This window comes from Oryx dammah, unplaced genomic scaffold (genome assembly GCF_014754425.2).
Source record: "Oryx dammah isolate SB20612 unplaced genomic scaffold, SCBI_Odam_1.1 HiC_scaffold_18, whole genome shotgun sequence".
NCBI lineage: Eukaryota > Metazoa > Chordata > Mammalia > Artiodactyla > Bovidae > Oryx > Oryx dammah.
Window position 1 is genome coordinate 49,453,958 of NW_024070202.1, and position 22,569 is coordinate 49,476,526.

At 41.3% G+C, this 22,569-nt stretch overlaps 1 protein-coding gene across 1 annotated transcript in view; it reads right to left on the reverse strand.

The window, feature by feature from the left end:
• LAMB1 (laminin subunit beta 1) overlaps positions 1 to 22,569 on the reverse strand; it is a 76,457-nt gene that overhangs the window by 40,710 nt on the left and 13,178 nt on the right. The window contains exons 6-13 of the mRNA XM_040260840.1: positions 19,128 to 19,316; positions 18,974 to 19,037; positions 14,010 to 14,212; positions 10,992 to 11,112; positions 8,718 to 8,906; positions 8,273 to 8,452; positions 8,024 to 8,136; positions 6,577 to 6,656 (exon numbers count right to left, since the gene is read on the reverse strand). Of these exons, the coding sequence (XP_040116774.1) occupies positions 6,577 to 6,656; positions 8,024 to 8,136; positions 8,273 to 8,452; positions 8,718 to 8,906; positions 10,992 to 11,112; positions 14,010 to 14,212; positions 18,974 to 19,037; positions 19,128 to 19,316 (1,139 nt within the window). The remainder of the gene's footprint in view (positions 1 to 6,576; positions 6,657 to 8,023; positions 8,137 to 8,272; positions 8,453 to 8,717; positions 8,907 to 10,991; positions 11,113 to 14,009; positions 14,213 to 18,973; positions 19,038 to 19,127; positions 19,317 to 22,569) is intronic.

The following is a 22,569-nucleotide window of genomic DNA, read 5'->3' on the forward strand; positions in this document are numbered from 1 at the left end:
AAGGGAACTAGATTCAATATCCCGTGATAAACCATAATGTAAAAGACTGTAGGTGTGTATAACAAATCACTTTGATTTACAGCACAAATTAACACAATACTGTAAATCAACTATATTTCAATTAAAAAAAAATTCTGATGTAGGTGAGACATAATCTTCCCTTTCCTTTATCCTTACTACAACACATGTTATTTCAAGATGGTTTTCGACTCAGCCATTTCCTCTTGTCACTGTGGCTACCCTAGTACCCTATGTCATCGTTCCACACCTGTCACTCTATTCACCTCCCAAGTTGACCTCTCCAGCTCCTCTCTCTCCCCTGCCCAGTCCATCATTTTACGCAGCCAAACCAGTCTTCCCAGAGCCCCACCTTCATCACTTCACAAAAGCCCACAACACAAAACGCTATCACTGTTTCTTCTTCTACCAAGTCATGGTGTCTCTACCTGGCTTCCAGCAGCCTCTATAACCTCTCCTCTGAAAACAACTGCTTTTCTTCCCGGTGCCCGTCCTTGGCTTTAGCCGAGTCACACTCCTCATACTCTTTAATAAATATTTACTGAGTAAATATTAGCCCTGGCAGCTGTGCTTCCTGGTGTTGATACTCTCCCCTTTCAGTTCACTGTCAGCTCTCTCTCTTTTTGTCTCACTGTTTAGCATGTGGGATTTAGTCCCCCGAACAGGTATCAAACTGGAGCTCCGTTCTATGGAAGCATGGAGTCTTAACCACTGGACCACCGGGAAAGCCTGTCAGTTCTCTTCTGAACCAATCCTTCCTTCCTTGTTAAGTCCATTATTTCCCTCAAAATGAAATGGAGAAAGAAAAAGGGGAGAAAAAAATTGTCCCTGTCCTAAAGAACTTCCAATCTAATTGGTGGTATAAACAAAAAAGAACAATTGACCAATATAGCAAAATAAAATGCAGGAAGTGCCCACCCAGAGCTAAGAGCAAAGACAATACTCATCTGAGTGAGGAGCTGAGGGGACACCAGGACAGAAGTGGCCCAGAGAAGACAGGAGGGGAGCCAAGAGGGGCAGTGGAGGAACGGGAGCAGACACGGTCAAGGGCAGACCAGGTCTTGACCACGCCACACTCATCTCATCTGTGGCTTCACTGGAAGCTCAAATATCACCTCCTCCAGAGTGGAGACAAAGATTTATTATGTGTCATTGTTCTTTCCTGTGTTCAAGCAAAAATCATTTCAGATAGAAATATACCCTTGATAATTATACAAGTTCCCTTCACCAATTTATCTGCAACTAGATACAGATGCAATTCATTGGGCCAGTTAGGTAGAATAATGACATAAAACAGAATGAATCAGGGCCTGTGGCAGGCAGAATCATGGCTCCCAAAGATGTCCATGTCCTCCATGTCCTCACCCCTGGATTCTATGGATATGTTACCTCATGTGGTGCAAAAGACTTTCCTGATGGGAACAAGCTTAAGGACCTTGAGATGGGAGATTACCCTAGGTTACCCAGGTGGGCCCAAACGAATCACATGAATCCTTAAAAGCAGAGAAGCAGGTCAGAGCTGTCCCACGAGGAGGATCTGACCCATCGTCACTGGTTGTGAAGGTGAAAGAAAGGGGTCACGAGTCAAGGAATGTGGGCAGCCTCAAGACGGTGGGAACGGCCCTCAGCTGACAGCCAGCAGGAGAAAGGGAACTGCATCCTGCAACCAAGAATTCTGCCAACAGGGCAAGTGAGCAGGAAAGAGCCTCCCCAGAGCCTTCAGGTGGAAACACAGACTGTAAGGGCATAAATGTATGTTGCTTTAGCCCACTAAGTGGTGGTGCTAATTTGCTATGGCACCAACAGAAACCTAATAAAGCCCTATTTTTCCTCAAAGCATAAAGGCCAAGATTATTTCTCAAAAGGCAACCCTCCTACACTGTTGGTAGGAATGGAAATTGGTGCAGCCAGTATGGACAACAGTGTGGAGATTCCTCAGCAAGTTATCAAAGAGCTGCCACACGATCCAGCAATTCTACTCCTAGCAATATACTTGGACAAACTGTAATTCAAAATGATATATGCACCTCTATGCTCAGAGCAGCACTGTTCATAATAGCCAAGACATGGAAATAACCTAAGTATCTCCTGACAGATGAACGAATAAAGAAGTGGTGTGTATACACACACACACAGATGCACACAATGGAACACTACTCAGCCATAAAAGGAATGAAATAACCCTGTTTGCAGCAACATGGGTGGACCCAGAGATTCCCATACTGAGTGAAGTAGGTCAGACAGAAAGACAAGTATCATATGATGTCACCCATGGAATCTAAAATATGACACAAATGAACGTATCTATGAAACAGAAACAGGTTCTCAGATATAGAGAGCAGATTTGTGGTTGTCAAGGGAGAGGTAGTAGGGGAGGGAGGCCTTGGGAGTTTGGGATTAGCAGATGCAAACTATTACATATAAAATGGATAAACAACAAGGTCGTACTGTATCCCAGGGAACTATATTCAGTATCCTGGGATACACCATAATATCCCATAAAAGAAAATATTGTACAGCAGAAATTAATGCAACATTGTAAATCAACTATACTTTAATAAAACAAAAATTTTTTAAAACATCATTTTTCAAAAACACAGATTTCTCATAAATGTAGAAATTAAGGACTAGTAGAAGAAAAACTCATTTAAACAGTGATGAGCAGGGAAAATACTGTGCAATCTCAACCTTACTACTAAGAAGTTAAGCAAAAGAAAAACATTAAAGGACAAAAACCACTCCTCTGTTCAACACTGAAATCTCCTCCGAAATTCGGATTACAAATAAGAATTGGTTTCACAGTGACGAGCAGTCAGCATCTACATTTTATCCAGAGTAGCTTTTCCATCCCCTCAACCAACCCCCACCCCCAATAGAATACTTTCTTAAAGAGTAGGAGCTGTGTTCTATAACCTCTCTATGACTGCCAGAGCAATTAACCAAGGGTTAATTAATACATCGGGATCATTCAATACACTGATGAAAATATCTACTGACTTATGCTCTGGTTTCAGAGTACAATAAATTCCAGTTCTTCATTTACTGAGCAAGTATCACTATGCTGGGGACAAAAGGAGATGCAAAAACAAGTAAGACACAATCCCTGTTCAAAGAGATCTTCTAAATACAAGCAACTATAACAAAGCAGAATCAGTGCTAATACAGATGCAGAAGTAACATGTTCTCACATCAGAGGAAGGCTGGGGGACTTAAGCCTAGGAAGGAGAGGTCTTCAAAAAAGTGGTGGGCTTCAAGCCAGATACCAAAGTCCTAAACTACACTGATGAAATAATTACAAAGGATGCTGCCAGGATATTTATATTTTTCAGTGTTTTTAAACATTTGCAAGTAGCATTTACTTAGCATGCACTCTTATTTATTCATTAAAGCGGCTTATCTACTAGGCAAAACGTCATTAACCTGGCTTGAGTCACATTGTTTAAACGAATCAGATCTTACTTTAAAATATTCAAAAGTTGAGACTAGCTGTCAACATAATAGACATGGATTACTACACTTTTATTGTTCTACCAAAAGTCATTCGGCTCATTAAACAAAAACATTAAAAAACATTTTTCCACTTCATGACTTTACACTTACTCTGGCCCTGGCCAAAGTAACTAAGGAATGCTTGGGATTGATTTAGAGACTGCCTCTCCCAGGAAGAGCACGTTTAATTTTTATAATCATAAAAATCTTTTGTTTCTCAAATTCTTTGACTCGATCAATGTTTATTCAACATGGGTCTGAGGCACAGCAAAGTAATACTGTCAGGTGGAAGATATTTGAGTGCTTGTAACAAAACAATTTAGAAAGTGCAACTCTGAGTATCCGCTATGCACTGAGTATTCTAGTAGAATAAGTGCTTTAGAAGGCAGGACCTCTATCACCCCTGTGCGATTCTTAAAGTCCTTGTGGGGAAAAACAGCCTTGAAAAGGATCACCAGGGACTTTCCTGGTGGTCCAGTGGCTAAAACTCCTCACCCCCAATGCAGGGGGCCTGGGTTCAATCCCTGAGTCAGGGAAGTAGATACCACATGCCACAGCTATGACCTGGCGCAGCCAAATAAATAAATTTTAAAAACGAACAGCAGCACTACAAAATACTGAAGAATCACAAGACTAGAGGCTTTCTTAAGGTTTCCTTTTTCCCCACCAATGATGCCAAAAGATAAGGCAGCTATCTCGTCCATCACCCTAGAAAGATCAAATTACCCGCTTTAAAAGCTTCACTAAAGGATATATGTATAACTGATTCACTTTACAGCAGACATCAACACGACACTGTGAATCAACTATACTCCAATAAGAAAGACAGAAACAAAACTTGACTGAAATGTGTTGCTTCACAGACTCTTGACTAGCACATTCTGGTTTTTATACAGTTTTGCAGGAGACTGGAAGGGTAGGCCAGGGGCTGTGTGTGGGTGGATTTAGAGACAGGAAGCATGGTGTGGAAGAGACAGAAAGGACATTAGGAAGAGGACATCAAGCAACACAGGACATTCCTGAGTTTAGGACATAATTTGGAGAAGTAAGTGTGCTGCTTTCCTCTAATTAAGAAGTATTTTCAAGAAAAAAAAAAGGATTTTCATAGTGATAACAGCTATGAATTGAGGAATTGGTTACTAAAGGAATGATTTATCAGCATGTGTTCTGGGAGTCACCAAGGAAAGTCAGAAGTGATTTCATTAACAGAAGGAGCAGTTGGTCTCTTTCTGCTTTTATGGAATTATCCTCACTTCCTCCCCTCTGGAGGTTTTCTAAGAACAGACATTCACCCTGAGTTCTGAGGGCTACGTGCAGTCCTGAGTTTACTACATGATCTGGAACACAACGGATCAACTACAGAGGCCAAACTGAACATGTTCTTGCTGCCTAAAGTCTCCTTCCTTCCCAAGTAGACTACTACAGTGTTGGGAAAACTTCTTGTTAGAGTCAATTTTTGAATCCATGAGGCTTACTCAATGAACTCAGCACATTCTCCCAGGCAAGATTCAAGGCCACGAGGAAACATCTGTCTATCCTCCCAACAGTCACTTACACTATTTTTACCAGATGTTCTGAATCTGATCCAGTAACACACAGAGACCAGAATTCTCTCTGACTCAAAGGTAATAAATCCAACTCCCACAAATTTAACATCTCGCCAAAATGTGTATTTCGATCATTTCAGGGAGAGTATCATGTCTCATTGATTCAAGTAATGCCAACATATTTAAGTCCCTAAAATTATTGTATATAATCTTCATTAATGTACTTGAAAGTTGTAAAAAAGAAAAGAAATAGTGAAGAAGAAAATAAAGAGTCCTTACACAAATCAAATGGGACTCCACTTTTTGTCTTTTAGATTGGTGAAAAATAAAAGATTCGATGATACCAGCTGCTGGTGGAGATGGGGGAAAACAGTACTTTGTAACCGGTTGAGAAGAAAACAGATTAGCACCATCTGTCTGGAGAACAACCTGACATCTCCAGTAAAATAGAAAATACACATGTACTTTGACTTAGCTGTTCCATCACTGGGAATCCAACCTATTGACCTGTCTACAAACATTCATCAAGATTACCCATAAGGATATTAATCGCAACATTTCTGTTTGGTATGCACCACGTGGCATGTGGGATCTTAGTTCCTGACCAGAGATCAAACCCACACACTCAGCCGTGGAAGCGCAGAGCCTTAATCACTGAACCACGAGGGAAGTCTCTACAACATTTAAAATAATAATAATAATAAAATCAATAAATCATAGCACTATCATATGACAGAATACAAAAAAAGGGAGATAAATTGATGCTGATATGAAAAACAGATCTCTAGATTAAAAAAGCAAGTTGCAGAGTAATGTACATACACATATTAATTTGATTTATAAAAAAAGTTTGTACAACTAAGTAGGAAATCCTGGACAATGTTTTTTCTTTGTACCGTCTATTTAAAAAATAACACCCAACATGTTATTTCAAAAGAAATGAGAGAAAAGAAATTGTCAGTTTTAAGAGGTATTCTGAGCATCATTTTTATTTTCTAGAGACACACAAGGAATTGCTAACAGTGGCACTTTAAGGCAACAGAACTCAGTGGGGAAAAAAGGCAGGATACCTGTATGAGCTGTCTGAATCTTTTTAAGCCATGGGCATGTACTGTGTTTATAATTTAAAAAATAATAAGGGAGTTCCCTGGCGGTCCAGTGGTTAGGACTCAGTATCTTCACTGCTATGGCCTGGGTTCAATCCCAGGTCAGGGAACTAAGATCCCATAAGCTGTGTGGCCAAACATAAAAATGAGAAAAAAAAAAAAGTAAAAAACAAAACAAGTAACACTATTAAAAACCAGAAAACATAAACAGACTAGAGAAGGCTTCAAAGCTAACTCTTGGAACGAATCTTGAGAACACAGGTAAGAGTGATTATCAGGCATTCCAAGCCAAGGTAAGCGCACTCTGGCTCTCAGGAAAACACTGAGCGTCCCCCGGTCCTGGAGGTCACGAGGGCCCTGGGGGTGACCGAGTGGGGGGTGGCCGAGCGCGGGAGCGCCCGAGCAGCTCCACTCACCTATTGTTTAGGGCTCCGCCAATGTCACAGTCACAAGGTCGACATCCATCCAAGTCGTTGCTCAAGCCCCAGTGCTCTGGCTGCAGAACAAAAGATTAAACGTCTAAAGAGGGGTTCCTGTAATTACACAACAGACCCAGTGAGAGACAAGTTATGGCGTGTTTGGGATGATGTTCCACCAAACGTTCATTTGCACTGTGAAAACAGAAAGCCTACACAAGGCATGAGTATTCTAGAATAAAGAACCGCAAGCTGCAGGTCACTGGGGTCAGAGAAGATTGCACATAGCCACATGGTAACCCCAGATCAGAGCAGTTTCTTTGCCCTGCAAATAACCTTCATCTAAAAATTAACAGGAGCTGGCAGCAAATATGCTGGTTTTTCTTTAGAATTACTCTGGCAGCAAGTCAATAATTATGAAAGCAATCACAAGAATGTTTTAAAAGACATAAAATAATTTTTAAAATTACCTTCATAAATATTCTCCAGATCACCATAGTGAACTTTTGGTCTACTTCCTTCCAGATTTTGTTTTCCTTGATGAACTTTTTCCCTACATAATCAAGATACTACTCACATCCTGTGGCTTTTTTTCACACCAGCCTAAGCATTTCCTCCTTGTGTTACTGTCATTTTCAATAGCAACAAAATATCATACTGTTTTGTTGTTGCTTAGTTGTTAAGTCCTGTCCAGCTCTTTGCTTCCCCATGGACTGTAGTCCACCAGGATTCTCTGTCCATGGGATTTCCCAGGCAAGAATACTGGAGTGGGTTGCCATTTCTTCCTCCAAGGGATCTTACCAACCCAGGGATCAAACTGGTGTCTCCTGCATTGGCAGATGGATTTTTTTTTTTTTTATTGCTGTGCCAGCAGGGAAACCATCACACTGTATAGAAACCCCCAAATTTATTTAAATATTTTCCCTACTGTTGCTTCCAAGTGTTTTTTGCTATTAATAAAAGATGCTATGAGTCTTCTAGTGAATTCATCTTTGACCAATTTTCTGATTATTTCAGGAGGATAGATTCCAGATGTGGAATTACTGGGTCAAAGGGTATGCACATTTCTACAGGCAATGGATACACATCTCCAAAATACTTTTTGCAAAGTATGAGCCAATCTGTATGTTCATCACCAGCACCCAAGTACCAGCCACTCATTATGACTTCACTTATTAGTTGGCATTACCATTAAAAAAAAACTTGTTAGTTTTGTCTGTAAAAACAGTACTTCACTCTGGTTTTATTTTACAGTTCTAGTAGTAATGGTGAATATCTTGACAAAATTATTCATTAGCAATTTCTCTTTTGTGAATTGTCTACTAGTAGCTTTTATGATTTACATAAAAGGGTGATGGCAGAACCTACAAAACCACTGTGAAAATCATTCTTTACTGGAACACTATATTCACAAACCACCCATCCCATGTAGTTAGGATTTACCTACCAGACACTGGTCACAATGCTGGCCCGTCACCAGACGCTTACAGTAGCAGTAACCACTCTCAGAATCACAAGGATTCCCGCCAGGAATCGTTCCCAGAGGATTGCAAGCACAAGCTTCATTAAAGATAAAATGAAGCAAAGAAACACAAGCCAAGTGAGTCTGTAGTCATCAACACGATAAAGAATTGCCAGGTAAAATGGGAATTATGTGCACATGAGAACTCCCAAACTTTTTAACACAAATGCTTACATTTACAACCAAATGGATCTTCAGCGCTTAAACCATAGAAGCCTTCTTTGCAGATGTCACAATGTTCTCCTTCCACGTATAATTTACACCGACACTGACCAGCAATGAGACCGACAGAAAAGTCCGTGTAGCTGTCACAGATTCCCCCATTCTGAGAACCAGCTGGGTCACATGTACATTCTAAGACGGATGAGAAGCACCAGGTAACACACTGTGTGTGTCTGCAGAAATACCTATGTTCCCTTCATCCCTCCAAATTTCACAAAAATAGACTAAAGGCTGGATTACCAACTAAGTTCCACTCCCAGCATCCTATATAGCGGCTAAAATAAGGCTAGGTCTGAGTCCTGAGAGGAGGATGGCTACTACTCGACTATTCAAGCTGAAAGGTGACCCAAACAGACCCCGCTCTCTGCCCGCCCCATCGTGACCTTCTCCCACGTACGTTCACAGAGACTAGGATCTCGGATGTCTCTCTCCGGGTGCTGGTAGTAAAACGGTTTGCACTGCTCACAATTGCGCCCCATTGTGTTGTGCTGACAGTCATCACACACCCCTCCGCTGACGTTGCCAGTGGCCAAGTAGACTGCCATGTCGAAGTGGCATGAGCTGGAGTGTTCGTTGCAGTTACACTCTGCAAAACAAGACCTACGTCAGGAAAAATCTTTTCAATCTACTTACCAGTGGAGGAGAAGGGGACGACAGAGGATGAGACGGTTGGATGGCATCACCGACTCGATGGATGTGAGTTTGAGCAAACTCCGGGAGACAGTGAAGGACAGGGAAGCCCCACATGCTGTAGTTCACAGGGTCGCCAACAGTCAGATACAACCAAGGGACTGAACAAGAAAAACCAGTGGAGGCTGGGACTGGTGGGAAGGAAGCTCATTTTGGAAACTGGGAATGAAGCTCAGGCAAAACAGCAACTAACAAGAAGGCACTGGCAGTGAAAAAAACACATCTGCTTATGACATCAGTTTAAATCCTAAATCATGCTGGAAACCTTCCAAGTGTGACCTTTATGAAATAACCTCATTTGCCCCCTTTGGAAGAGAATGGGCTATAAACAGTGTAAAAGCTCTGAGGGAAGTCCCCTTGCAGGCTCACCCACAGGAAGGCTGCACTGCACAGAGGACACGTTTGGGTCATGTGCAGAGTGGGACAGGAAGACATCACTCCAGAGGGCTTTCTAGGCGATATGCTCCTGGGGAAGCCTGTCTGGGCTCTTGGCTTTGAGGAACATGGTATGAAGGCTGGGTTCTCTTCTTCCCCATTCCTACCACCACCCTAGGCCAGGCTCTATGAATCAGACCCTTAACAGCCATCAAGCCAGTCTTCTTGGGTTAGTCTGTTTCTCTTCTAGCCTGCTTAGCAGAGTCCTCTTGATCCAACCCAGCTTTAACCATCTCCCTCTCATGCTCAACTATCCTCATCGACTCCTCTTGTCTTCTCACAAGGAAGCTTAACTCAATTGGATTCTCAAACGGCTCTACAACTGGTCTTATCCATCCTAAACGGAGGGACTGTGTCATCCTGCCTTGGATGCATTGGTTTAGTTAAACCCTGGAATCACAGAATCATGAATTAAACCACAATATCACGAGAATGTCCTTGGAGCCTTGTGTTTTGTATTCTCCTTATCTGAACTCCCTTCCACCTTCCCCCTGCTTTCCTCTCTTTCCTAAACAATCCTAACTACTTGCTAGGGCCCAGCTGATTGTCCTTACTAACAAAAACCTTGACCACTCCAGCCCTCACTGGTTTCTGAGCTCCTAGAACTGTCCTCAGTGGGGTTAGAGGCAGGCATGCTTGCAGGGATAATCATCTATCAGCATCACTGTGTGAAGTGGGGAGGGTGGTGGTTTTCAAACTTCCTCTCTGCCCAGAAAATAGCACCAGGAGGGATGGTAGATGGATGGATGGAAGGACGCCACAGGCTGCACCTGGGTTGGCATAGAACAAGGCTGACAAGTACTCCATCTCTCTTAGACCTTATGGATCCACCACACCATCATTTTCATTCATTTTTCTCTCAGTCATCTGGCCTTAAAAAAAGTGCCATGTTACAGGTGGCACACAACGTCTGCCAAACACATGGGTGCTGCTTAATAAATGCTCGTTGATTAATTTGAGTGGATAATGGCTTCCTAGGAGTATTAGGCGGAGAAGGCAATGGCATCCCACTCCAGTACTCTTGCCTGGAAAATCCCATGGGCAGAGGAGCCTGGTGGGCTGCAGTCCATGGGGTCTCTAAGAGTCAGACACGAATGAGCGACTTCACTTTCACTTTTCACTTTCATGCATTGGAGAAGGAAATGACAACCCACTCCAGTGTTCTTGCCTAGAGAATCCCAAGGACGGCGGAGCCTGGTGGGCTGCCGTCTATGGGGTCACACAGAGTCAGACACGACTGAAGCGACTTAGCAGCAGCAGCAGCAGGAGTATTAGGGTGAGGCTGGGAAAAGGGTAGTAACTTTTCTTCCTTTTGCAAAATAGTGTACTATTATAGCACGTCTACTCAGAAAATGGATCCTGGGGTCTGAATTGATTCAAAACAACCCTTTGCTTAAGACTTACTTCCTTTTTTCTTGTTGTTTTGGTACTGCTGCATATCTTACAGGACTTTAGTTTCCCAACCAGGGACTTTCACCACCCTTGGCAGTGAAAGCTTGGAGTTCTAACCACTGGACCACCAGGGAATTCCCCGCCTGAGACTTACTTTTACAGGCATTGCTGTTTCGACCTTCAGCAGGTCTCCAAGGTAAATCATGGTAGAAATCCATGCACTGTTCACAGTTTAAGCCCTTGGTGTTATGCCTGCACATGCAGTGTCCGTGAACCTTGAAAGTTACAAAAATAGGAAAGAGCCAAGTGAGAGATATACTAATGGTCAGACCTTCCCCACAAGCAGTAGAAAATATCATACGCATAAATATCATACCTTTTTCATACTCATCTCTACCTCATTACTATGAGGGTTTCTTTGTTTTTATTTTCTAATTTTCTGTTTCAGTTTTAATTTTTTTCCCCTTATTTTTTGGCTGCATGAGGCATGTGGAATCTTAGTTTCCAGACCAGGGACCAAACCCATGTCCCCTGCAGCAAAAGAATGGAGTCGTAACCACTGTACAATCAGGGAAAGTCCTGCTTTGTTTTTATTTTGTCCCTTCCCACTGTGAGACCTGTCTTGATGGCTTTAATTCCCATCTCTAGGAACAGTTTCTACTGTATAATAGGTACTCAATAAATATTTCTATTGAAGTATTGATCTAAAAAAACACAGAAGAGCAAAATTAGCCATTTAAGAATTTTTTAAGTTTAAAAAAAAATTAGTATAATAGAAATCAACAAAAGTTATAATGGAGAACTAAATGTGTATACATCACTGGGACCAATTCAATTTCCTGCAACTGTTACCCCACACCATACAAAAGACAGGTTTTCTCTCTGCTTGCTTTGCTTGGTTTTTGACTTCTGGCTCAGCACTTAAAAAACATTTTTTCAACCCAAAATGAGATTTTTAAGAATTAATCAGTTGCCATATTTACATTTTCAAGGAAAAAAATATAAAACATCAGAAAAAGAAGCAGATTATTTTGCTTGAGGAAGGGCCCACAATGTGTTCTTTTGCACACACCACCTGTCACACTTGAGCCCCTGGGGCACATCAATGATAAATCAACACTTCTCACCCAGCAAATATGCACGTACACCCATCCCTCACCTAACACTAGTTTTTACAGAAGGGAATTCAGAAACAAGACAGACAGGTCCACCCTGAACCCACCTTGACAGGAGTGCGATTAGAAGACTAAAATCCGCTAATTACAAGGTAGTTTCACACAGACTGAAAAACAGTCCCAAAGCCCACAGCACAGGACTCTACAGCATCTGAATCAAGAGGTACCATTAGATGCATGGTAGTGACAGGACAGGAGAAGGCGATGGCACCCCTCCAGGGCTCTTGCCTGGCAAATCCCATGGACAGAGGAGCCTGGTGGGCTGCAGTCCATGGGGTCGCTAGGAGTCAGACAGGACTGAGTGACTTCACTTTCACTTTTCACTTTCATGCATTGGAGAAGGAAATGGCAACCCACTCCAATGTTCTTGCCTGGAGAATCCCAGGGAAGGGGGAGCCTGGTGGGCTGCCATCTATGGGGTCGCACAGAGTCGGACACGACTGAAGCGACTTAGCAGCAGCAGTAACAGGACTACAAGAGGTTAGCTACACACAGGATTTGTTACACTGAGAAGTAATTATTATCTACCTGGCACTCTCTGTAAGATGGAACAATAAGATTAGAAGGACCTATTCTCCCTTTAGGCTCTGTTAAAAATTTAACTTTCTCTGTGCAATAAAGGTTCTAACTGAAGGAAAGGGAAGGCAGAAGTTTTAGACAATTGAACACTCATTCCTGCATCTTCACCTTCTTCGGTGAGGACTAACACTCTGAAAAGGTCAACAGCAACTAAGCAAGGCACACCTTTCATCCAGAAGTGAGGTCCATGGTCCAGTGGAGGCCCTGGTACACAGTCAGGAGAGTGAGATGTGAATTTCCATTTGCCATGTACTTACTCAAGGCCCTTTGGCAAAAGACTAAAACTCTGGTCTCTTCTAACAGGAATTATCAATTCATTTAGAAACTGGAAAAACACCCCAACTTTATCCATCTGGCAAGTATCCAAGTTCCCCCTTTTAAAATTACATAATTTGAAAACTCAGAGAAAAACAATTATCATATATTAATGCATATATGTGGAATCCAGAAAAACAGTATAGATAATCTTATTTGCAAAAAAGAAATAGAGACAGAGAACAAAGGTATAGAAACCAGGGAGCAGTGGTAGGATGAATTGGGAGGTTGGGATTGATACATATACACTGCTGATCCTATGTATAGAACAGATAACTAAGGAGAACCTACTGGATGGTACAGGGAACTCTACTCAGTGCTCTGTGGTGACCAAAATGGGAAGGAAATCCAGAAAAGAGGGGACATTTATATACACCCACACACATATGGAGGGCATACCAACCCACTCCAGTATTCTTGCCTAGAGAATTCCACAGACAGAGGATCACATGGGCTCACAAAGAATCTGACACAACGGAAACACCTTAGCACACACGCACGTGTGTGTGTGTGTGTATATATATATATGTCGTTGATGCACTTTGCTGCACAGTAGAACATTGAAAAGCAAGTAAACGCCAATTAGAACTAATTTTAAAAATTTGAAAACCCAACATAAAAGTGGGAAAAGAATGAAACTTGAAGATCAAGATACAAAGTCCACTGACTCCTAAATGGTATCCCGTGGTTCTAGGTTCAAATTTCCAGTTTCTCTGGGCTGGTGTCAATTTATGGTTTCTGGCATGAAGGCTGGAATGCTTGTGGTTTTTAATCTTCCCTCAAGATGGAACTGTCAGTTGAGAAAATTTTTAATCCTTGTGGTATAAAATGTCTACCATAGAGGCAGCCTGCAGCCACAATTTTCAAAAATTCATTCAGTGTTTGTGAAATGAGTAGTCCTCACATTCTTGCAGTCCAAGAAAATCAGCAAACAGAAAATGAAAAAAATCAACCACTGGAATGGTACAAAAGGCTATTAAATTTACAGAGAAGTTGAGACAACTTCAAAACTCAAAATATAAAGGCTTACGCTAAGACTAGCTTCAGTTTGCCTTTAAGAATCACCTGTACAAAGGAGAAGGCTGCCTGGTGCACGTACTTACCATTCCTTCTACTTCTTCATCTACTCCGTCCACCGGGGCACACTCACTGGCATGGCCGTAGCAGAAGCAGTTTCCTCGAACCACCATATCATAAACCGCGTAATAATACTTTTCTCTGATTTCCATTCTGGAATCCAAAAGGTTATCTCCCAAAGTATGTAGTTTCACAAACTTGATCCTCAAGTTGGTAATTTTTAAGAGATCTACGAAGGTCACCAAGAAGATGAAAAGTTTGATCAAAGAAACAAGACTTTGTTTGCAATTTCTTTATAGAAACACATGACAAATGAAAATAGCTTATGTAAAGTTTACCTCCCTTTCATGATCTAGATGCATGTAATAATAAAGTTTAGCCTAAAGTGACAGTCTCTGGAAGACAGGTTACTCCCTTCTCATCACCATTTAACAAGAACATCTATTCTGTGATGGATCTGTTGGCAGACTGATGTTGTAGAAAGAAGTGTGAAAGTAGAGAAATTTAAGAATGCAGCTGCATGCTTGCCAGAAGCCACTGGCACACAGTAATCTAAACTACTGCAATACCATCTGGTTCCCACAGCAATTAGTGTTAGTCTCAAAATCAGAAAATTCCAGGAAAGAATTTATCAAAGCACCCTAATTGTCATTATTATTGTAAGATAGTTAGAAAACATGTTTGTGTTTATTTCTGGAGCAAAAAATGCTACCTGAAATTTCCCACCAATCAGATGAAATACAAGTTACTAAAATCGATTTGACATGATAAGATAACCATAATCAAGGGACTGACTATCTCAAACAAGTTTTGAAGCACCATTACAATCTACAACTTTTTGGTCCTTGTTTTACAACACAATTTACCAATATAATTACCAATATAATACAGTAGCATGAAGATAAAGGAGTTCAGTATTGGGATGTTGGGGCAGATTGCTTTCCTAAATAGAGGTTCTTGTAGAGAAATGTCTCTTATTTGAACTTTCCTTCCTTTTCCTGGGTTTATAGACCAATGCTTATTACAGAAGCAGGGCCGTCAATTACATTCTCTAGTAACTTGATAAACCAACAGTCATGTAGCCTTCTCCATCAGTATTTTCATTAATCACTAAGTTGCTAAACATGAATTACTAAACAGTCTACCTGCCCTCCCCTTTTAGCTCCATAGCCTGAAACTGCTTCTAAGCTTTCCTTTCATTTGTGTCGATGGATTCTTGCAATTTACAACACAGAACAATGGGGCATTAGCCCAATACATCAGATACTTTCAAAGCCTAGATACAATTTTAAATACTTATAACGTATGCACAGCGTACAATGAAGACTATAGAAATAGCTGTGGGTTGAAAGAGAAAGTCTATGAGGCCATGCATTCAACTTAGGCTCTTTGTAAAAGCAAAAACTAAACAGAGAAATTGTGGTACTACTTCGCTGAATGGAATTTCTGAATGCCAGCATTTTCTCCTGCACAGAATGAGCACAAGTGCCTATTGACAAGAGGCCAAAAAACAAACTTGAAGAGCAGCTGGAGTATTTAGAAACCCTTGAGCTGATCTCTGTGGAAGTCCTCAGAAGAGCAACTGTGCTCCCTTCAAGCTCTCCTGCCATATTTAACGACATCTAAGCCTCAAATTGACTGCTGTTTTAAGAGGCACAATCACTTTTGAAGTGAGTCTCAGAGGACTCAAACAATAGGGACAGCTAAAGAGATATTGTTCCCTTGATCACAAAGTAAATCCAAAGCGTGATCTGTTACAATGGATGCTTGTTTAATATAGAAATAAGTTTTCTGATGCCATTGAACAGCCAAACACAATAGAATTCTAATGGCAGCACATTCCCCAAGTAAAACAAATACCATCCAAAAGGAACAAACTTAGAGTCCTTTGAGAGACCCAGGAGGTGTTGGTCAAGGAACTTCTGCAGACACTTCTCGCAACTGGATTTTGATAGCAGGGAGCACAGGTCTCCCAGAGCACACTTAGAAATGACACAAGGCTGAATGTGCCATGAAATATTTGATATTACACTAAGTGACAGGATATCGTTTATATGTGGAACCTAATTTTAAAAACTGATACAAATGAACTTATTTACAAAACAGAAAGATTTATAGATTTTGAAAACAAACTTACGGTTACCAAAGGGAAACATGGCGGGGCGGGGGTGGGGAGAAGGAGAGCTAAATCAGGAGCTTGGGATTAACATGCACACACTGCTGTATATAAGATAGATAACCAACAAGGACTTATTGTATATAGCAGAAGGAACTCTAATCAATATTCTGGGATAACCTATATGAGAAAACAATCTGGAAAATAATGAATATGTGTATAATTGAAACATTTTGCTGTACACCTGAAACTAATACAACATGGTAAACCAACTGTACTCCAATAAAAAAATTTTTTTAATAAAATTTAAAAATGGAAAAAATGTGTTTGACGATAGGAGGAATAAATTCTGGACCAGAGATGATCTGGGCCACTTGTAAAATTAATTTAAGTGGGGAAACAGTACTTTCTTGGCAATCTTCCCTGGAGTCCTTCAATTCTACTCTTTCATGCAGTGAGCTGGGGGGTAAGGGTGTGTGTGCGTGTCATGGGGCCTTGGTTCAAATTAGGGGAAGACCAGTAAGACCCTGCCCCATCTCTGCTCAACCGACTGCACTTGAGCAGCTGAAGAGAGGGAGCCTCCCCTTCGCTCCGCTCCAAGGTGTGGGACCCAGTCTAGAAAAGGTCTGAGTGACAGCTGAAGGCAGCAACAAGAGTGGCAACAGCTTCATGGATCCAGCACTTTCTATGTGTCATTTATATATATTAACTCATTTTCCTTCCACAACAACCATAAGGTCAATATCACTATCTCCATTTACAGATGAAAAAATAAAAACTAAGAAAAGTTTTAAATAAATTCCTTGCCTAAGATCACAGAATACACTGGAGCTAGAACTTAAACCCAGCTCTGTTGGACTCCAAAGCCCATTCTTTTAATTAGTGCACATTCTGCCTCCCAAGAAGATCAAAATGTATTTTTGTGAAGACATAAGCATCGTTACTGAACAATGGAAAGCCCTCTGAACTGAGAGTCATAACAAGAACGTTTAGGATCCGACATTAAATAGCCAAGTCACTTCATGCATGTTAGTCCAACCCTCTGAGCCTCAGTTGACTCATCTGGAAAATGAACTACAACCCTCATTGAGCATATTAAGCAAGGATGTGATTTATGATTTCCCCCAGGATTCTTTCTTTTCTTCTTCCTCTGACAATAAGAGCCCTGGCCAAGAGTTTGAGAAAGCCCACAGTCACCGGCTAGAGAGGTTTCCTAGCATCTCCTGCAGTGTAGCCAGGGGACTACTTTGGCCAATGGTGTGTGAATGGATGTGATGTATGGCTTCTAAGCCACTTGCTTTTTACTTGCCCCTCTTGCAGGTTGGTACATGGACAAGGTGGGGTTTATCCAGGTCTGACCATGTGGACACAGACTATAAGCCAGAGGGAACTTGGGAACCTGGGTGATCTAATGGCTAGAAGTGCCAGATTTAGCAATAAAAATACAAGGTGCTCAGTTACATTTGAATTTCAGATAAACAACTAATCATTTTGATACAAATATGTCCCAAATATCACATGAGACATGGTTTTCCTCACCCACAAATATTGCATGAAATATGCTCATACTAGTCACAAATATTACAGGGGATATAGTTATGCTAAAAAATAATTTATCATTTGTCTGAAAATTCATATTGAACAGGGTTTCAGCCTGTATTTTATCTGGTAAGACTGCTTGCTTGTGGCAGGTGAACAGTACTTTATCTGGAAATCCCTCTAGGTGATTCTATAAGAGAGAAATAAACTTTTTTGTTTGAGACACTGCATTTTGGGGACACTCTGTTAGCAACATCCTAAAAGTGAAAGTGAAAATCACTCAGTCATGTTTGACTCTTTGCAACCCTATGGACTATAGCCCACCAGGCTCCTCTGTCCATGGGATTCTCCAGGCAAGAATACTGGAGTGGGTTGCCATTCCCTTCTCCAGGGGATCTTCCCAACCCAGGGTTTGAACCCAGGTCTCCTGCATTAAAGGGAGACTCTTTACTGACTGAACTGCCAAGGAAGCTAACCTGTACCCTAATTATGCATGTGAGCTCAGTCATGTCTAACTCTTTGCAAACCCATGGGTTCCTCTATCTATGGAATTTTCTAGGTAAGAATACTGGAGCAGGTTGCCATTTCCTTCTCCAGGGTCTCTTTCCAACCCAGGGATTGAATTCACGTCTCTTGTCTCCCTGCATTAGTAGGCAGACGGTTTACCAGGTGAGTCACCAGGGAAGCCTTAATTATACATATACATAATTATATATGTATACACATAATATATAGGATATATATTAATGTATCACACACACACATATCATATATGACTTCCCAGTTGGTACTAGTGGTAAAGAGCCCGCCTGCCAATTCAGGAGAACTTAAGAGCTTTGGGTTTGATCCCTGAGTCAGGAAGGTTCCCTAGAAGAGGGCATGGCAATCCACTCCAGTATTCTTGTCTGGAGAATCCCATGGACAGAGGATTATAGTGGGTTATAGTCCACAGGGTCGCAAGGAGTCGGACATGACTGAAGAAACTTAGCACACATACATTATTTTTATATACATACATACATACATACATACATACATATATATATATATATAGAGAGAGAGAACAAAAAAGTAAATAACGTATTATATGACCAGCATAATGGTTTGAGGACTTATGATATCAACCTTTTACTCTTATCAAAATATGTTCCTGTCAGTGAGGACTTTGATTATTGCCAATTTCAAGAGCTTCTGGTAGAGCACTGCAGAGAAAGAAGGAAATGAAGAGGGTGGATTTAGCACTGAGTATTTAGATTCTGGGTAGCAGTGGTCTGGGTAAACTTTCTCCCATGATTACTATTTTCCATCCAAGCTTTTATTTGAAAACAGGCTTACTCTGTATCCTTGGACTGTAAGGATCTTCTATTCTGAAAGCAGGATCTAAAGCACGAAATATCACCTAAAAATAGACATAAGAGTAATTGATATTTTTGCTACAATCAAAAACTGGATTTGTAAACAGCATGGAAAATAAAAAGTATAAACAAACCTCTCCTTCCGTTGAGGGCTCAATGTCAGAATATCGGGAATCACAAATTATATCGTCAACTTTCTTCATGGGGCCGGTGGAAATGCCAGGAAATGAGCTCTCACAGTCATAGGCAAAGTATCTGTATACACCCCAGGTTTTTCCAAAGTCGGACGACCGTTCTATCAGCATAGCAGCTGGACGGAATGTCTAAAGGCAGGGTGGAAGAGACTCACTGCATGCTTTTATTGGTTATCTATATTTTTTTAAATCCCAGAGGAAAATATCACTCAACAGTGTGCCACAAACCCTGACTGCATGTGGCTGGTATTTCACTGTGGCTGGATTTCAAATACTTCAAGCTGTTCCACGGAGCCTCTTGCGGGAAAAGTGTCTCGCCTCTAAATACTGCACTTTCTCCCACCCTACTAGAGACTAGTAAGCTGTTTCTCTTTAGAAGCTGATTATAAACAGGCCCTAGTGCAATAAGTTTTGGCGCATTGAGGCACCATGCCCATGACGTGACAGCTGAGGTTGAGAGCTTGATCCTTTATGCCGTCATTTAATCATTCAGTAGATGTGTGATGATAGCTACTCAGCACCAGACAGTGGTCAGTGCTGTAACTGGTCCAATAAGGTCCAGGAATGGGTAGAAATCATTTGCAAAATATCCATCACACTCTATAGTAGAGTCACATGCAGTGTGCTTTGGAAAAACAAGGGGAAGGAATTACTAATGCAAGAAGCTGGAGAACCCCGAAATTCCAGCTACACACCCCAAAGTAACTGAAAGCAGGGACTCAGATGACTCTCATACATAAACATTCAGAGAAGCATTATTCATAATTACCAACAAGTAGAAATCACTCAAGTGTCCATCAATGGATAATGGATATACAAAAGCTGATACACATAAGCAGTGGACTATTATTATTCGGCAATAAACAGAATTGAAATTCAGATACTTCCTAAGACATGGATGAACTTCGGAAACATTACTAGGTGTGGTCACTCACCTAGAGCTAGACAGCCTGGACTGTGAAGTCATGTGGGTCTTAGGAAACATTACTCCGAACAAAGCTAGTGGAGGTGACGGAATCCCAGCTAAGCTATTTAAAATCTTAAAAGATGATGCCGTTAAAGTGCTGCATGCAATATGCCAGCAAATTTGGAAAACTCAGCAGTGGCCACAGGACTGGAAAAGGTCGGTTTTCATTCCAATCCCAAAGAAAGGCAATGCCAAAGAAAGTTCAGTTTACTGTACAACTGCATTCATTTCACGTTAGCAACATAATGCTCAAAATCCTTCAAGCTAGGCTTCAGCAGTATGTGAACAGAGAAATTCCAGATGTACAAGCTAGATTTAGAAAAGGTATAGGAACCAGAGATAAAACTGTCAATATCTTATCATAGAGAAAGCAAGGGAATTCCAGAAAAACATCTACTTCTGCTTCATTACGCTAAAGCCTTTGATTTTGTAGATTACAGCAAACTGTGGAAAATTCTTCAAAAGATGGGAATACCAGACTACCTTACCTGTCTCCTGAGAAATCTGTATGCAGATCAAGACAACAGTTAGAACTGGACATGGTAAAATGGACTGGTTCAAAATTAGAAAAGGAGTACATCAAGGCTGTATATTGTCACCCTGCTTATTTAACTTATATGCAGTTTGTGATGCTAAATGCCAGGGTGAATGACTCACAAGCTGGAAATAAAATTGCTGGGAGAAATACCAACAACGTTACATATGCAGATTGTTCCACTCTAGCGGCAGAAAGTGAAGAGGAACTAAAGAGCTTCCTGATGGGGATGAAAGAGGAGAGGAAAAAGCTGGCTTAGAACTCAACATTCAAAAAACAAAGATCATGGCATCTGGTCCCATCACTTCATGGCAAATAAATGTGGAAAAAGTGGAAACCGTGACTGATTTTATTTGCTTTGGCTCCAAAAATCAATGCAGATGGTATGTGCAGCCACAAAATTAAAAGATGTTTGCTCCTTGGAAGAAAAGCTATGATAAACCTAGACAGCATATTAAAAAGCAGAGACATCACTTTGCCAACAAAGGTCCATCTAGTCAAAGCTCTGGTTTTTCCAGTACTCATGTATGGATGTGAGAGTTGGACTGTAAAAAAGGCTAAGCGCCAAAGAATTGGTGCTTTCAAACTGTCGTACTGGAGAAGACTTGAGAGTCCCTTGGACAGCAAGAGATCAAACCAGTCAATCCTAAAGGAAATCAACCTTCCATATTCACTGGAAGCACTGATGCTGAAGCATGAGTACTTTGGCCACCTGATATGAACAGCCAACTCATTGGAAAAGACCCTAATGTTGGGAAAGATTGATGGCAAGAGGAGAAGGGGGCGACAGAGAATAGATGGTTGGATGGCATCACCAACTCAATGGACATGAGTTTGAGCAAACTCTGGGAAACTGTGGAAGACAGGGAACCTGGTGTGCTGCAGTCCACGGGGGCACAAAAAGTTAGATGTAGCTGCTGAACAATAACAAGGGTCTCTAAAAGGGTAATCATGGCAAACAGATGGGGAAATAGTGGAAACAGTGACAGACTTTATTTTCTTGGGCTCCAAAATCATTGCAGATGGTGACTGCAGCCATGAAATTAAAAGACACTTGCTTCTTGGAACAGAAGCTATGACCAAACTAGACAGCATATTAAAAAGCAGAGACATTACTTTGCCAACAAAGGTTCATCTAATCAAAGCTATGGTTTTTCCAGTTGTGAGAGTTGGACTATAAAGAAAGCTGAGTACCAAAGAATTGATGCTTTTGAACAGTGGTATTGGAGGAGACTCTTGAGAGTCCCTTGGACTGCAAAGATATCCAACCAGTCCATCCTAAAGGAAATCATTCCTGAATATTCATTGGAAGGACTGATGTTGAAGCTGAAACTTCAATACTTTGGCCACCTGATGTGAAGAACTGACTCATTTGAAAAGACCCTGATGCTGGGAAAGATTGAAGGCATGAGGAGAAGAGGAGGACAGAGGATGAGAGGGTTGGATGGCATCACCTACTCAATGGACATGAGTTTGAGTAAGCTCCGGGAGTTGGCAACGGACAGGGAGGCCTGGTGTACTGCAGTCCACGGGGTCACGAAGAGTCGGACATGACTGAGCGACTGAACTGAACTGAAAGTAAAATGAGGTCATTAGAGTGGGCCCTAATCCCATGTGACTGATGTCTTTAAAGAAGATATTAGGACATAGACAGGTACAGAGGTAAAGACACAGGGAGAAAACAGTCGTGTACAAAGCCAAGGAGAGAAAGAGGCCACAGAAGAAACCAACTCTACTGACACCTTCATCTCAGACTACATGCCTCCAGAACCCTGAGAAAATACATTTCTGTTGTCTAAGTCAGCCAGTCTGTGCAGTTCGCTATGGCAGTTCTAGCACACTAACACACCTTCCCAACACTTTTGTCTGACAGACGAGGA